The sequence below is a fragment of the Camelus ferus genome, chromosome 8, assembly GCF_009834535.1.
Source record: "Camelus ferus isolate YT-003-E chromosome 8, BCGSAC_Cfer_1.0, whole genome shotgun sequence".
Classification (NCBI taxonomy): Eukaryota; Metazoa; Chordata; class Mammalia; order Artiodactyla; family Camelidae; genus Camelus; species Camelus ferus.
Window position 1 is genome coordinate 47,087,821 of NC_045703.1, and position 15,463 is coordinate 47,103,283.

The window sequence follows — 15,463 nt, forward strand, 5'->3', positions numbered from 1 at the left end:
ACTGCTAGTCCTTGAAGAGAAACCAGAACCCTGCCTCGAGGATGCATGATTGTTTCTTGACTGCTCCTCCTTTTTTCCTGCATTCCCTCCTTTCACTGATAAGCAACTGTTTGAATCTGCCCTTTGGAACTCAAGGAAGGTCAAGGAGGTTAAATGAAGTCTATTTTCTACAAACAAGAAATACAGGGCAGAGAAAGCATTTGTACCAAGGAGGGCTCCACAGGGTTCAAACCCCAGCTCTCACACTTACAGATGTGTAATCATGGGCAACAGAGTTAACCTCTCAGTGGCTCAGTTTTCTCACCTGGAAAATAAAGATATTTCCACCTCAAAGGATTGTTGGGAGGATTAAATGAATTAATACATGATAGCATGTAGTGCCCATATTGTAATATAAATGTAATAGTATAGCTAGTATTACTAAATCTCTATTATTGACATCCAAAGGTGTCTGCCACTTATTAAATATAAAAATCCACTTATAAAGTGAAATAGGTGCTACAATACCATTTTAAAAGTATAGATATAGCAAGAAAGGAAGAGAAAGAAATAATAATATCTGGAAGAATATACACGCAGACTTTAACTTTTTAAATTTTTACTTTATATACTTCTGAGCTGTTCAATGTTTTCTTTTAACAAAGTCTATTTCTCTACAATACAGTCTTTAAAATTTTAAATGTCAGACTCTATTACAAAGTTATAATAATCAAAACAGTATGGTATTGTCATAAAACCAGACACATAGATCAATGGAAGAGATAGACAGCCCAGAAATAAACCCATCCATATAAGGTCAATTAATTTACAACAAAAGAGTCAAGAATATACAATGAGAAAAGGATAGTTTCTGTAATAAACAGTGTTGGGAAAACTGCATCACTACCCACACAAGATTAAGCCTAAGACCTAAAACCCAAAAACATTTAGAAGAAAACAAAGTAAGCTCCTTGACATCAGTCTTAGCAATGACTTTTGGACTTGACACACGAAGCAGTCACCAAAGGCAAAAAGAAACAAGTGGGACCAAATCAAACAAAAAAGCTTCTGTAAAGCAAAGAAAACCATCAGTAAAATGAAAAGGCAACCTATGGAAGGGGAGAAAAATATTTGTAAATCACGTATCAGATAAAGGGTTAACATCCGAAATAGATAAAGAACTCATACAACTCAATAGCAAAAAATAATCCAATTAGAATACAATCAGAAAATCTGAATACACATTTTTTCAAAGAAGACATAAAGGTAATGATGCAGGTACATGAAAAAGTGTTCAACATCATTAATCACCATGGAAATGAAAGTCAAAATCACAATGAGATATCACCTTATACATGTCAGAATAGCTATTATCAAAAAGACAAAAAATAACAAGTACTGGGGAGGAAGTGGACTAAAGGCAGCCCATGTGCATGTTGGTGGGAATGTGCATTGGTGCAGACACTATGGAAAACCATGTGGCAGTTCCTCAGACTATTAAAAATAGGACTTCCATATGATCCAGAATTCCACTTCCAGTTATTTATCCAAAGGGGAAAAATTACTGTCTCAAAAAGATATTTACACTCTTATGTTCATTTCAATATGCTTTGCAATAGCCAAGACACAGAAATGACCTAAGTGTCTATTGACAGATGAATGTATAAAGAACTGTGGTATACGTATACTATAGGATATTAATTCAGTCATAAAAAAGAAGGAAGTCTTAGGGGCAGGGTATAGCTCAAGTGGTAGAGAGCATGCTTAGCATGCATGAGGTCCTGGGTTCAATCCCCTGTACCTCCTCTGAAAATAAAGAAATAAATAAACCTAATTACCACCCTCCTCCTCAAAAAATAAAAATAAATTAAATTAAATAAGAAGAACAACCAAACTCATAGATACAGAAAACAGATTGGTGATTGCCAGAGGCAGGGGATGGGGATTGAGCAAAATGGGTGAAGGTGTCAAACGGTACAAACTACTAGTTATAAAATAAAGTCCTGGAAATGTAATGTACAGCATGGTGACTACAGTTAACAATACTACACTGTATATTTGAAAATTGCTGAGAGTTGGTCTTAAAAGTTCTCATTGCAGGAAAAATAATGTTACTGTGTGTAATGATGAATGTTAACTAAACTTCTGTTAATTATTTCACAGTATATACATATATCAAACCATTATGTTCTACATGTAAAACTAAAAATGTTACATGGTAATTATATCCATTTAAAAATCTGGTGTTAATTGGAGTTGAAGATTACCGAAGATTGCGAAAAAAGTGTAAGTATTAAAAATATTGAAGAGCTCCCTACAACAGTTAATCAGCTAATCTACAATTTAAGAGGTAATCAGCTGAGCCTTGGCTTTGAATATTCCTAGTAATGACTTTCAATCGGTGTTCTCCTTAAAACTTGCTAAACCACTCCCCCTCCAAGTTATTTTTTTTCATTCTTGAAGTCATCAGTATAATTTTGGTTCCTCACTTTTCACAAGCCACTGAATTAAGGAAGCTGGAGAAAAGAGAGGACTTAAAATCTGTCTTCAAATAGCTTACAGAAAGAGTAGAAGACAAAGACAGTTTTGTTCAAATCCTAGTTCTGCCACTTACTTCTGTGAATTTGAGAAAGTTACTCAAAGTCTGTGACACTCAGTTTTAACATGTCAAGTAGAAATTACAATATTCCCTCATACAGTTGCGATGATTAAATGAATTAATGATGTAAAACATTGGTAACAGTACCTAGCACAGGGTGAGTGCTCATTAAATGTTTTTCTTTTGTTTTGGGGGGTTGAGGGGGTAATTAGGCTTATTTATTTACTTATTTATTTTTTAATGGAGGTACTGGGGATTGAATCCAGGACCTTGTGAATGCTAAGCATGCGCTCTACCACTGAGCTGTATCCCCACCACTAAGCTACACCCCCACCTCCCCAACCAAGTGTTAGTTCTCACTATTATAGGAGTCATGGGCAGGATGAAATCACCATGCATAGATGGTGACTTACTTCGGGAAGGACCCCGGAAGGAGGAGGTTTTTGTGATGCTGGGCTGTGAAAAGGAGAATTACTGAAATGTGGAGGGGGTATGGGAATCACTTCTCTCTCTCTCAGTTTCCTTCCATCCTTTCCTTTGTCTGTCTGTCCTTTGCCTTTCTCTCTACCTCTATCTGTTGATCCCATCTCCTTTCCTCTCAGGTTATCTGATCCTATTTTTCCATTTGGACCTTTCTTGGGTTTAACTGAAGTTCCACGATCAATGACAAGACTAAATAAAAATGCATGATAAATTTCTGTTTGATAGATCATTGTGAATTATTAATGAAATTCAATGAGCAGTTAGGACCTCACCTGTTTTAGTTGGAAGAACAGCCAATTGTTCTTTATCTAAATAACATATATACATAGGACCATAAAACATCGGGTGGGAGCTGTTTGGAGTCACTGAATAACAACTCAAGCTCAATTATTTGCCTATTACAAACACTGTAACTAGTGTGATCTGTAAGCCCTCTGCCAAGTAAAAGTGAAAGGCACCAGGAATAGCCCAACATGGATATAACCAAATGTATAAACCCACATGTGTGTAATCTGTCTTTCTTATACCAATAACGAAACTCGGAGAGTTTAAAGGTGTGTTCAGAATTTGAATGCAATCTTGTCCCTCCTAACTCACTTCAGAGTCTCTTTGGAGAACTTTCTACAATAAATACCATCAACTTGGCTCTCCCAAGGCTGGTCCCTCACCCCCTCCTCATCCCCCAGAGTCCTCTCCACTTTCTTTCCAGAGTTCTTATCTCAGGGCACTGTAAGTGTTTACTCGGCCTCTCCCAAACTAGACTATGAACTTACTAATAGTCTAGTTTGGGAGATTTTGGTTTTATCTGTATTCTTAGCACCAGCATGGATGCCTGGCACTAGAATGTGCTTACCAAGTGTGAGTGGAATGAATGGACTCTATTTTTCCAAGTTCAAAGCACTTTCCACTGTAACAGTGCTACTTCCCCTAGGGCAGTGCTTCTCAAAAAGTGTTCTGTGGAATGCCAGAATCATTTGAGGTGCTTGATTTAGAAAAGCACATTTCATTTCAGTCCTAGCTAGAGATTAGAACTGCTGGGGCAGGGCTTGAAAATCTTAAGCACCTCATGTGATTCTAATGAAGTTCAAAAATCTTTCTTTGAGTTGTTTGTATGGAGGGGTAGCTTGGAAGGGAGAGAGTATATAGTTACTTAATTGGTGTGCTTTCAAATGATCGATGCTCATTTTGGGGGAGGTGGCTCATTTTTGAACAGACACTTCTTTTCTGAGCTTTTACCTAATTAGCTTGTGTGTGGTCAGCCCAGTGTTGTTTAGAGTGACCACGAGGGGGCAACAGAGTACGGGGGGAAAATGAGAGGGTCTGGGAAAACAGAATGGGGACATTTTACCTTTGAAATAGATCAGTAAGAAAGACATGCCCAGAAATAGTAGTTAAGATGCCCCAATCCCCTTCATACTTCTACCTACTATTTTAGACATTTTATTTTCAACATCATAATTTATATTTTTGTTAAGTAAATGATTTCTCAATTATGAAGTCCCCTCAAGACCAAGAAAATAGTGTTTAGAACACATTTTTCTTTTTCTTTTTTTTTAAGGAGGTACTGAGGATTGAACCTAGAACCTCGTTCATGCTAAGCATGCACTCTACCACTTAGCTATTACCCTTCCCTGACATTTTTCCTTAAAACCAAAGAAACTATCCCAATTGAAGCTGTGTTCTGACACTGACATGTCAAGAAGTAGAAATTTTTTAAATTGTTGGGGGAAAAAAATACATCATTTAAAGTACGTGATGGAGAATATTGTATCAATAAATTTTAGTTAAGAAAGAATTAATAATAGAAATTTCAGAGCCATTAATATACCTAATTTATTCTGTGCTTTGTAAAATAAATCTAGCATTTTGGAAAATTTTATTCAGGCCATAGTCTAGAATTGTAAAGTCGTTAACAACTTGCATGTGACCTGAGAAAAGCAATTTTATTGTGTTATAGTGGCTATTAGTAGGTACCTGACATACGTTCATGATAAATAATCATTCCCTTAACACTGTTAGTTCCCTGGATGATTGTGACATATGATGATGGCCCCCAAATAACTCTTTCTAGTCTTTTGAGCTCTACACAGATTTATCCATTTGTTCACTGGATGGTTCCCAGTTTGATTGTTCCTAAACATCTCCACTTCAACATGTCCCACCTGGAAATCCACTCCCCTCTCCACACCCTACCCAAACTTTTTCCTCCACCTGGTTATCAAGGCCAGAAAGCAAGGAAGCATCCTGGAATTTTTTCTTTCTCATTCACAACACTGAATCCATTTGTAGGTTGTTTTATGCAGAAATTTAACTTATTAGAAAGGTTTAGAATAGATCCCCAAATCTACAGAAAGGCAAGAGAACCAGGGTCAGAAAGAAACCAAAAGAAGATTTCACCACAGATTGGTTTACCTAGAAACCACCATGTGAACTTTTATTCTTCCCTAACCTCTGTCACCCTGAACATGGGACAGCATCACTGAAGCTCTTCAGACTCCACTGCAGCTGGAGAATCTTCAGCTCAAATAACGAATGGGCAGGTGCATTCATGCTTTGGACACTGGGGAGAAATGGCGCAGGGAGAGGATCATAATATGGGTCCAGATTTCCTCTTGCATGGTATTCTTCACAATAAGAACATTTGAATATTGGGCACTCCAAGTAATACATGTCCCCAGCAGTCAACAGTCTTTGCCCCATACTTCAACTTCAAAGTGCCTCTTTTTATCTTTATATAATATTTTTTATATAGCCCCAAACACATTCACACCAAGGGGCAGCTCAGTCCTCCCAATTGTTGCTGCCAGCTCCAAGTTCACGATTTCTGGGTGGTATCCAATCCTCTGTAAATATTCAGTAACTTACAGACTAAACTCTAAAGTTAAATGCCACTAATACACCCTGTATAAAGTAGTGAAATAGAGGGATACAAGAGCAATGGAAAAAGTAATTTTACTATTCAAATGTTAAATTTAGAAAATAAGGAAAATTAGGTTAAATGAAACAATCCTCTTTCTCTAGTTGGGCTGGGAGTTAACATTTGTCTTTTCTTTCCTACTGCCTATTCCATCTTCCTTTTGCCTTCAGCCGGCACCTCAGCCATTAGGCTACTGGGTAGGGTGTCCCATTTCTGAGAAAACTGAGCCTTTAGAAATCCTACCTTTAATGGATTGTTAAGTTCCTTTAGCACCGATCAAGGGGTTCTAGCCACATCCTCTAGTGCATTCACTGCGCAGCAGCAATCCAGGATTACTGTTGAAGCAGTAAATATCCTAACCTCCTTTTATGCCTATTTTTCCCAATAGCATTTGCAGCTCAAAATGCCCAGATAATATCAGCTTCAAATTCAATGAAATTGTTCGTCAATTTTTTTGAAATCAATATGGAAGCATTTTTCTACTGGATGATAAATCTCTAAACTATCAGAGGCCAAAGTTACTATTACAGAAAGGAAAAATTTTCAAGTGCATACTTACAGGAGGTCTCTCACCCATCAGATGCTTGATAATAAGATAGATTCTCAGGCTCAAGTCTGCCTAGTTTCTTAACTAGACACTGAGAAACTTGTGATTTCTTTTCTCAACTTCATGTACATAACTAATTTTGTTTTTGTAATTTCAGATTTTTTTCCTAAAGAAAGATCCTGACCGTGAATGTCCCATCTAGATTTTTACATCTTTGAACCTCATTCTGCCTTCTTCATGTGTTCTTTTCTGGTATTGTCTCAAATTTTATAGATATTAAAATGACATTTGTTTGAATTTTGGCAATTGCTTATGGCTTTCGCTATGGTCACTGAACAAGCCAATAACACTTGGGCTCCTTACGTGAGATTCTGGTTCTGTAGGTGTAGGATATACTCTGGGCACCCCCAAACCACTTCTGAGTTAATTAATTTGGGGCAAAGATACAATCACTATTTCCCTGTTTCTGGCTTCCTAAGTTCCCCCGTGATTCACAGCCAGCCTCTCAGGCACCATACGACGAGAATGCATGAATCTGACACAGGAAACAGTTCTCTGTGCAGAGCGCTGGCATCTGCATTGTTCCTCCACCGGCCCCCTCTTCATCTGCCCCGACCTGCTCACCCCCAGTGTGATCTACCAGCACTTCGCTTTCATTCTAATGCTTACTCTTAGCCTACAGTTTGGCCTTCATGCTTTGATCTTTCCTTGCTCTTCTGACTTACTGTTACCTGGGACTTGTTACTCATCCTACAGGCTCTTGCTTTTCACAGACCCTTCCATGCTCCAAGTCAGCCAGCCAGGGTCAAGCTGCAGACTTCACATTGCACAGGAGGTGGGGCAAATACATTTACTGTGAGGAGTTTCTCTTCAATGTGACCCAAATATTCTCCTCATCACTTCACTGTGTCACCTTTTCTCAGCTGAAGGAAACCAGGAAGCATAAGAAGGTTGCTTGGGTCCCACAAAATCCAAGACAATAAAAAGGAGCAAGATGGTAGGTAACAGTAGTTTGTGGTCATATTGCTCTTGAAATGTTTGCTCTTTCAGCTGTTAACTGTGTTCCTTTTTCCTATACTTTCTGCATGACTTTAATTTATGTCTTTGTGTTTGAAGTTTTATCTTCTTTTCTCCCCTCTCCGAAGATGACTAACAGCAGATATGTGGGGGATTCCACATCCAGTACAGAAGGCAGTCCAGACTAGACAGCATGTTATGCATGTGACAGAGCTGAGTATAAATTCTGGTTGTGTGTGATCCTAGATCACTGAGGAGTTAATAAAAGGAAAGAAAATGAGCAAGGTGAGCAAACAGGGCAGCTAAACCAAGGAAGAGCACAAATAGCGTAGAGAATATAAGAACATAAGAACATAAGATCTTCATGGAATTTTTATTTGTGGTCCTAGGGAGAGTCCAGCGTGAACTGCATAGATAGAACAAGAGTGAGCTGCAATAATAAAGGTAAATTGGGTAGTGTGGGCACGTGCTTTGAAATGAACACGTGACTGCCGTGATTCTAGTTACTGGGCAAGATCCAACAGGTCTGACTGCTTCACATGAAACAACTATAAATTTAGGACATAATCAAAAGGCAACTACCTGAAGGCAGTGGAGGGTGAACAGAAGCAGACAGATTGTGGTAGGAAGAACATGCATGAAGGATATGGGTTGGCTGGGGTACTCGTGGGAAAACTCAGTGCTTTTGGCCTGGAAATCCAGGGTAATTGTGGTCACTGGGGAGAGTGTGGGAACATCAGAAAGAAAAGAGCCAGACTGGGGGATCCCTAAATTCTGTCCACCTACAGCTCTGATTGACTCCTGAATGACACATATGCCAAGCAGACTAAAATAGTTTACATAAAGGCAATGCACCTAAGTTAAGAGGAGCTACCATCCAGGAAATAGAGTCTACTAAAATAAAAAGAGATAATCCTTATCAGAGAAAGTAACTCAGGTGTTAAAACCAAAACCAAATGGAGACCAGCCTTGAAAATTCCCCGAGCAGATAAAACTAGTTTAGTCATGCAAACAAAGCTTAATTTAGCTTATTTTGCAAGACTAACCTGACCTGGGTCTTTCTTCCCTATGCCTGTAGAAATAATAAGCAAAACTTGAACTATTTCCAAAATTCATGTAAAGTAACCACCAACCAATTCCCTTTTCATTTAAGGAAATTCTATTATAACAATCACTGTGAAGAACAAAGTCACTGCCTTCTCAATAAGGAGCTTTATAAAAATATACTCCTGAGCTTTATGCCAAGTTTTGATCTGAGTGTCTCTTGTTTACGAAATGTCTTTTGGGGTGTGCACAAGAAACTTTTCCTAATCACTGCTTTGATAATTTGTTGGCTTTACTTTTGCTATTTCTAAACTTTTAATGAGTCTCCAGAATGTAATATTCTAAATGTCTAGAATACAATCCAAAATTATCCAACAAACAAAAATCCAGGAACATGGGACACGTTCTCAAGAACGAAGAAAATCAACTGAGACCAACCCTGAGATGACAAACATGAACTAGGAGACAAGGATTTTAAGGCAGTTGTTTTTAATTACCCTCAGTGAAGTAAAACAAAATATGCCACCCATAAATGAGACGTGGGGAATCTCAGCAGAGAATTGAAAGCAGTAAAATGCCAAGTGAAAATTCTAGAACAGACAAAAGTATAGTATTTGAAATAAAAGATTGCTAGATGGACTTAGCCAAAGGGAAGTTACAGAGAAAACAAGTAGTTGAAGTTGGAGATAAATCATGAGAAATTATCCAATATTAAGAACATACAGGGAAAAGAAGATTGAAAAAGAGAACTTAGAGAATTGTTAGATAATATCCCATGGTTTAACATTGTATAATTGCAGCTCTAGGAAAAGAGGACTGAGATTATAGAACAGAAAAAAAAATGTGAAAAACCACGATTTTATACTCTACCCAGATTCACCTATTAAAATTTTTCCCTGTGTTTGCTTTGACTTTTTTTTCTCTCTCTATCTGTGTATGTATGATTTTTTTTGAACCACCTGTGGGTAAGTTGAATATATCATGGCCCTAAATATTTCAGTAACTCAACATCAATACAATATTTTAGCAACTACTATTTTATCAGTTGACCTGATAACTTATTCCATTGTAGAGTTGCATATTTCCTTTCATTTTCTTGCCCTTTATTCTCCTTTATTCTCGGAATCGTCAGTCTTTTATGACATAGACATTTTTGAAAGACTATAACCTTCCCACCTTTTAAAAACAGAATGTTTCTCAACTTAAGTTTGTCTAAAATTTCTTCACGACTAGATTCCAGTTATGCATTCCTGGCTAGAATACTGTCTGCCTCTCAGGGTATCTATCCAGAGGCGTGCTTGGTCAGCTTACCTTCATTGGTGATACTGATTTTGATTGTATGTCAAGGTCTTGTTTGATTTCTCCCCTGTGTAGCTATTATTTTTTCTTTCTTTGAATAAGTAATCTCTGGGAGAGAACACTTTAAACCACATAAATACCTGATACTCACCAAAGTTCCCTTCCCATCCCACCAGATTTTGTATCCATGGATGATTCTCGCCCAAATCAATACTAATGTCATGGTTGCAAAATCATGATGTTTCAGTTCTAGTGCTCTCTCCATATGCATCAGCTGGCACTTGGTTTTCTACTGTAATAAAGAGCCCTTTATCTATGTCTGTCTGTCTGTCTATCCATCATCATCATATCTTTTTCTCTAATCAGTATGGCTTCATGGATTCCCATTTTCTTCTAATGACTTATAATTTTTTTTTTTACTCTCTCTAATTATTTTAGCACTCAAATTGTCCCACATTTGGCCAGTGGGATCCTATTCATGTTGTAACAGTGTCCTTATGAAATGCTCTAACATGAAAGAAAAAATTCTCTCTCTCAGTTTCTGATATAAAAATATGTTCCAGCTTCTTCCTGTACTTTCCCTGTCAGTGGATGAATCGTTTCTTTGAGAAACTCTAGCTCCTTTTGCTGGTGTAAAGTAATAAGGACCAAGATGTGGGTCTTAGGAGTGTTCATTACTCCTCAAGTGTCTTTGCTTCTAGTGAAGGTCAAGTTTTAAGACACTATAAGACTGAAGGCTGCTATTTTAGGGCCCATGTATAAAGACCTGAGAAAGGGGTCACTCTCCTTTTGCACAACAGCAGCTTTACTTGGGCACCAGCAAAGTGGGGCCTCTAGAGCTTGGGGGAGATGGCACCCCTTACATAGACACTCAGACTCTGAGGCAGGGCACCATCGATGATGGCAGTGAAATTCCTTGAGCCAGCTCGGGAGTAAAACAAGAAATGTAGTGGACTTTATCAGGAGAGCGGGGGCAGAAATAGAAAACATGGGGGATGTCAAAAGGCTGACTTGTGAGCACATGGACACACCCATCTGGGGAATCCCTAGAGTAACTAAGGAGACTTAGATTTAGGCCATTAAACCAGTAAGGGCTTAAGTAACTATAAATTTGAGAAATAAAAGTAAAAATGAATTGATTTAAAACTCACAGACTACAGAATCCTGAAAATACCATGGGTGTTTTATACACACATACCACACATACATTAAAACATTTAAAATTCAGGCTAGTGAAGCCTATTAACTAGAGAGGACAGATATTTAGATAAAAGATACACACGTGTATGCACGTAGCTTTTCTTTCAGGATTCTGCACTTTCAACACAGGCCAGACCTATGTATGATGTGAGATAAATGGCAATAAAAGTAGTCTAGTCAATAGCTCAATTAAAATTTGGTTGCAAGGCTGCACCTTTCCATGGTTAAATGAAGTAAAAAAATAATTAGTAACTAACTATTGTTGGTGAACTCTGCAAACTGTCTGAAGACTGTATCCCCACTATAAAAAGAAACAAATAAACAAAAACAAAAACAAAAACCTGGAGAAACCAGCTTGGTGTCTACTTGAACTTTGGATGACTTAGTGTGAGTCCATTCCCACAGGAGACATGACTAATCTAGAAACACACCCCGCTCCCAACACCACCCCCAAGACCATCCTAAGCGTTGCTTGTTCCTCTCTGGTAGATTTAAAAATGTACTTCGTGGTTGTTTTTTTTTTTAAGGATGGGAAGGTGAGGGAGGTAAGTTGTTGCTTATTTTAATCCATCATCAATTTGAGACATTTAAGACATCTGGCCATTAGCCAGGAAAAAACTTACACACTGACTATATATTATTATCAATTTGGTAAGAATAGTTCTCTAAATCATCTCAAGTTATCCAACATGAAGAAATACAGGAGGAAAAAGAAACCCTAGAAACTCTGAAAATATAAGCAATAGGAGAAATATATTCCCCAAATAAGTTTGGCAGGTTATAATAAGTAAATGTTTCCTCAGTCTTTACACTCTATACTGTAGGGATTTTTGAGGCTATAATTTGGAGGAGATGTAATTTATTTCTCCCTTCTTGAAAAAATAAAGTGCCGTTTGTCATTACTGCGGAAGTGACTACTCGAGGGAGATCACTTAGTAAATAAAACTCAGCCTTTGGTAGCCTAGTTAGTTCTCAACTCAGGTGGTTACAGGTGAAGATTTCAAAAAGTACAGTAACACAAAAAAGGGATTTTTCTAGTAATTAGCTAATTACATTCTATAAAATATATCATTGGACTAAATATATTGTTAGCCATTTATCTAACACTAAATTTGACTATAATTTTAATGACTTTCTGCAACAAGTTCCCACTCTAAATATATTAAAAGCTTGGGAACACTTTTGGAAAGACACAGCGATTGTAGTTAATATGTCTCCCTAAAGTGGTAGAAAAGTTACCATCTTTCATTTTTAACTAGATTTTTTTTCTCTTCCAGAAGCTTTTGAAATTGCCATCTCCTTGTTTTAAATTGCTTGAAATAGGGAATCTGAGAACTTTAATTCAAATAAGAGGGCAATGGTGAACAGTTTCTCCCAAGCTGAAGCTGTGGCGCTCTGCTATGAGAACGTGAACGGATCCTGTGTTAAAACTCCTTACTCCCCAGGTCCTCAAGCAGTTCTGTATGCGGTCCTTGGTTTTGGAGCCGTGCTGGCTGTGTTTGGAAACTTACTGGTCATTATTGCTATTCTTCACTTCAGACAGCTGCACACACCGTAAACCTTCTGATCGCATCGCTAGCCTGTGCAGACTTCTTGGTGGGAGTGACTGTGATGCCCTTCAGCACGGTGAGGTCTGTGGAGAGCTGCTGGTATTTTGGGGAGAGTTACTGTAAATTTCACACATGTTTTGATTCTTCCTTCTGTTTTGCTTCTTTATTTCATTTATGCTGTATCTCTATCGATAGATATATTGCTGTTACCAACCCTCTGACCTATCCAACCAAGTTTACTGTCTCGGTGTCAGGAATATGCATTGTTCTCTCTTGGTTCTTCTCTGTCACGTACAGCTTTTCTATCTTTTACAAGGGGGCCAACGAGGAAGGGATTGAGGAACTAGTCGTTGCTCTCACCTGTGTAGGAGGCTGTCAGGCTCCACTGAATCAAAATTGGGTTCTACTTTGTTTTCTTCTCTTCTTTATACCCACTGTTGCCATGGTGTTTTTATACGGGAAGATATTTTTGGTGGCTAAACATCAGGCCAGGAAGATAGAAAGTACAGCCAGCCAAGCTCAGTCCTCCTTAGAGAGTTACACAGAGAGAGTAGCAAAGAGAGAGAGAAAAGCTGCTAAAACACTGGGCATCACTATGGCTGCTTTCCTGGTCTCTTGGCTCCCGTACATTATTGATGCTGTGGTTGATGCTTACATGAATTTTATAACTCCTCCTATGTTTATGAGATTTTAGTGTGGTGTGTGTACTACAATTCAGCTATGAACCCCTTGATATATGCTTTCTTTTATCCATGGTTTTGGAAGGCAATCAAACTTATCGTGAGTGGCAAAGTCTTAAGAAGGGATTCATCAACAATTAATTTGTTTTCTGAGGAAGCGGACATCGGTTGACGCAATTACCACAGGGATTTTAAAACTAACGTGGGATTAAGGTCAAGCGCAAAATTAAGCACTTGGATCTAGAGAGGCAAGTGTGATCATGACATTACATTCAACAGTTAGTTGTTCTAAAGCATTTGTCGTCTTCCTATATTTTGGCATTTTTTAAGAATTTAGCGATAGATGAATAAGATTTGCTGATTACTTCCCATTTAGTATTTTTTTATGCTTTTCTGATTCTCTGCTTTTCTTTGTCTCTGAAATTTCTCCTTGTTTCTTCAAATAATTTGAATTTTTTAGTTTCTTCTACACTTATTATCAATGTTTAGTAGTCCAAAATATTAGAGAGGGGGAAAAAAAAAACTCCTGCCCAACTTGCAATTAGATTCTTTGGGACAAAAATCTTTAAACTATATTTTGTTTGAAGAGTAAATACAGCATTATAAATTCTGGAAGTTTTTGTTAACCTAAAAGGACTTTTTAAAAAGCTGCAATGTGAACCTTTCTAGTGAATTAAAGACTGAAAAATACTAATGCTCTGTGTTTTCCAAAACCCTGGCTCTGCCTCCTCTCCAGTTTACAGACACTGTGTTCACAAAGAACATGTGTAGCGATACATGATTACACTACATTTTACTGTTGGAGAACATAATTTATCACAGTCAAATGAACACATCTACAAAAAGATGGTTTCTGTACTATTTTTTTAGTAATTTGAAGTAAAATAAGAATTTTGTATAAAAGCTAATTCAAATTAACAATTTTTTCACTTTTGAGTTTGTTCTTTGTACTAGACACTGTATTGGGCATTGCAAATATAAAGCTGAATAACCCAAATATAATCAAGGATTATTTCAAAATAACAAATACCCAAACTGGTATAATACACTCTAGGAATAGATTCAGTTTTCTCTCTGATAATATATCTTATTAGTCACCTGAATTTTAATTCATTTTAATTAAAATATACATTGAATGTTTTAAGATAGAGTAAACATTTGAAAAAAAACTAATAATAGGGTGATTTGCCTTCTCAAGTCTTTAATCACAGCCTCAAATCTTTGTTTAGGTAGCAGATTTTTCACAGACTATTCTGGAACAAATTTGTTTTATGAAATGAAAAGAAGAAATAACTAAGTAAATAGAGTTACATAAACATTACTTGTTATATGTTTTATAAATGGACCAGTTTAAAAATACTTTACATGAGAGTAAGCTGTTTAACATTTGTACATTAACATCTTTCAAGTAGAGCTGACAGTATTTAGGAGGGAAAAAAATCTAAATATAAAAGAGCATGAAGGGAATTTGGAAGTCTTCACAGCAGAATAGCTGTGTGGTTCAGACCATCATGTCACAGAGCAGATCTACGGACCACCTTTCAAATGATGAAAATTAAGGTCCCTCACTCTCACTTCCTAAGAAGAGCTTGAAGCTTGTGTTCCTTTAATGGTGAGTCAGTAGTGTTGTTGCATAGAAATATATGTTCCTTCCTTAATGGCAAGTGTAAACTGACACTGACACTCATAAATAATAATGAAAACCATGTGGGGGACTTAAAATATATATACACTATTCTGTTCACTTGTGCTATGTAGAGTGTAATATTTAGATGGACCGATGCAGAGATACTGTCCAGAGATGCTTTCAAGCTTTTATATTCACATCTGTAGGTGGAGAACACACTTCAAATGCACTCTTTCTTGTTTATTTTTCTACTTTCCTAGTAGTTCTTCATAAAAGAAATCTTTTTTTAAATTGAAGTATAGTCAGTTTACAATGTTGTGTCAATTTCTGGTGTACAGCATAATGTTTCAGTTATACATGTACATACATACATTCCTTTTCATACTGTTTTTCATTATAGATTACTATAAGACACTGAATATAGTTCCCTGTGCTATATAGTAGAAATTTGTTGTTTACCTATTTTATATGTAGTAGTTAGTATCTTCAAATCTTAAAATCCCAATTTATTCCTTACCACC

At 37.1% G+C, this 15,463-nt stretch overlaps 1 protein-coding gene across 1 annotated transcript; it reads left to right on the forward strand.

Annotated features, from left to right (window-relative positions):
• The first annotated feature begins 12,442 nt into the window (after positions 1-12,442).
• Positions 12,443-13,487, forward strand: TAAR9 (trace amine associated receptor 9). Its single transcript, XM_006195953.3, is given in 3 exon segments — positions 12,443-12,638; positions 12,641-13,306; positions 13,309-13,487. Coding segments are annotated over 3 exon segments (1,041 nt in total).
• The last annotated feature ends 1,976 nt before the right edge of the window (positions 13,488-15,463 follow it).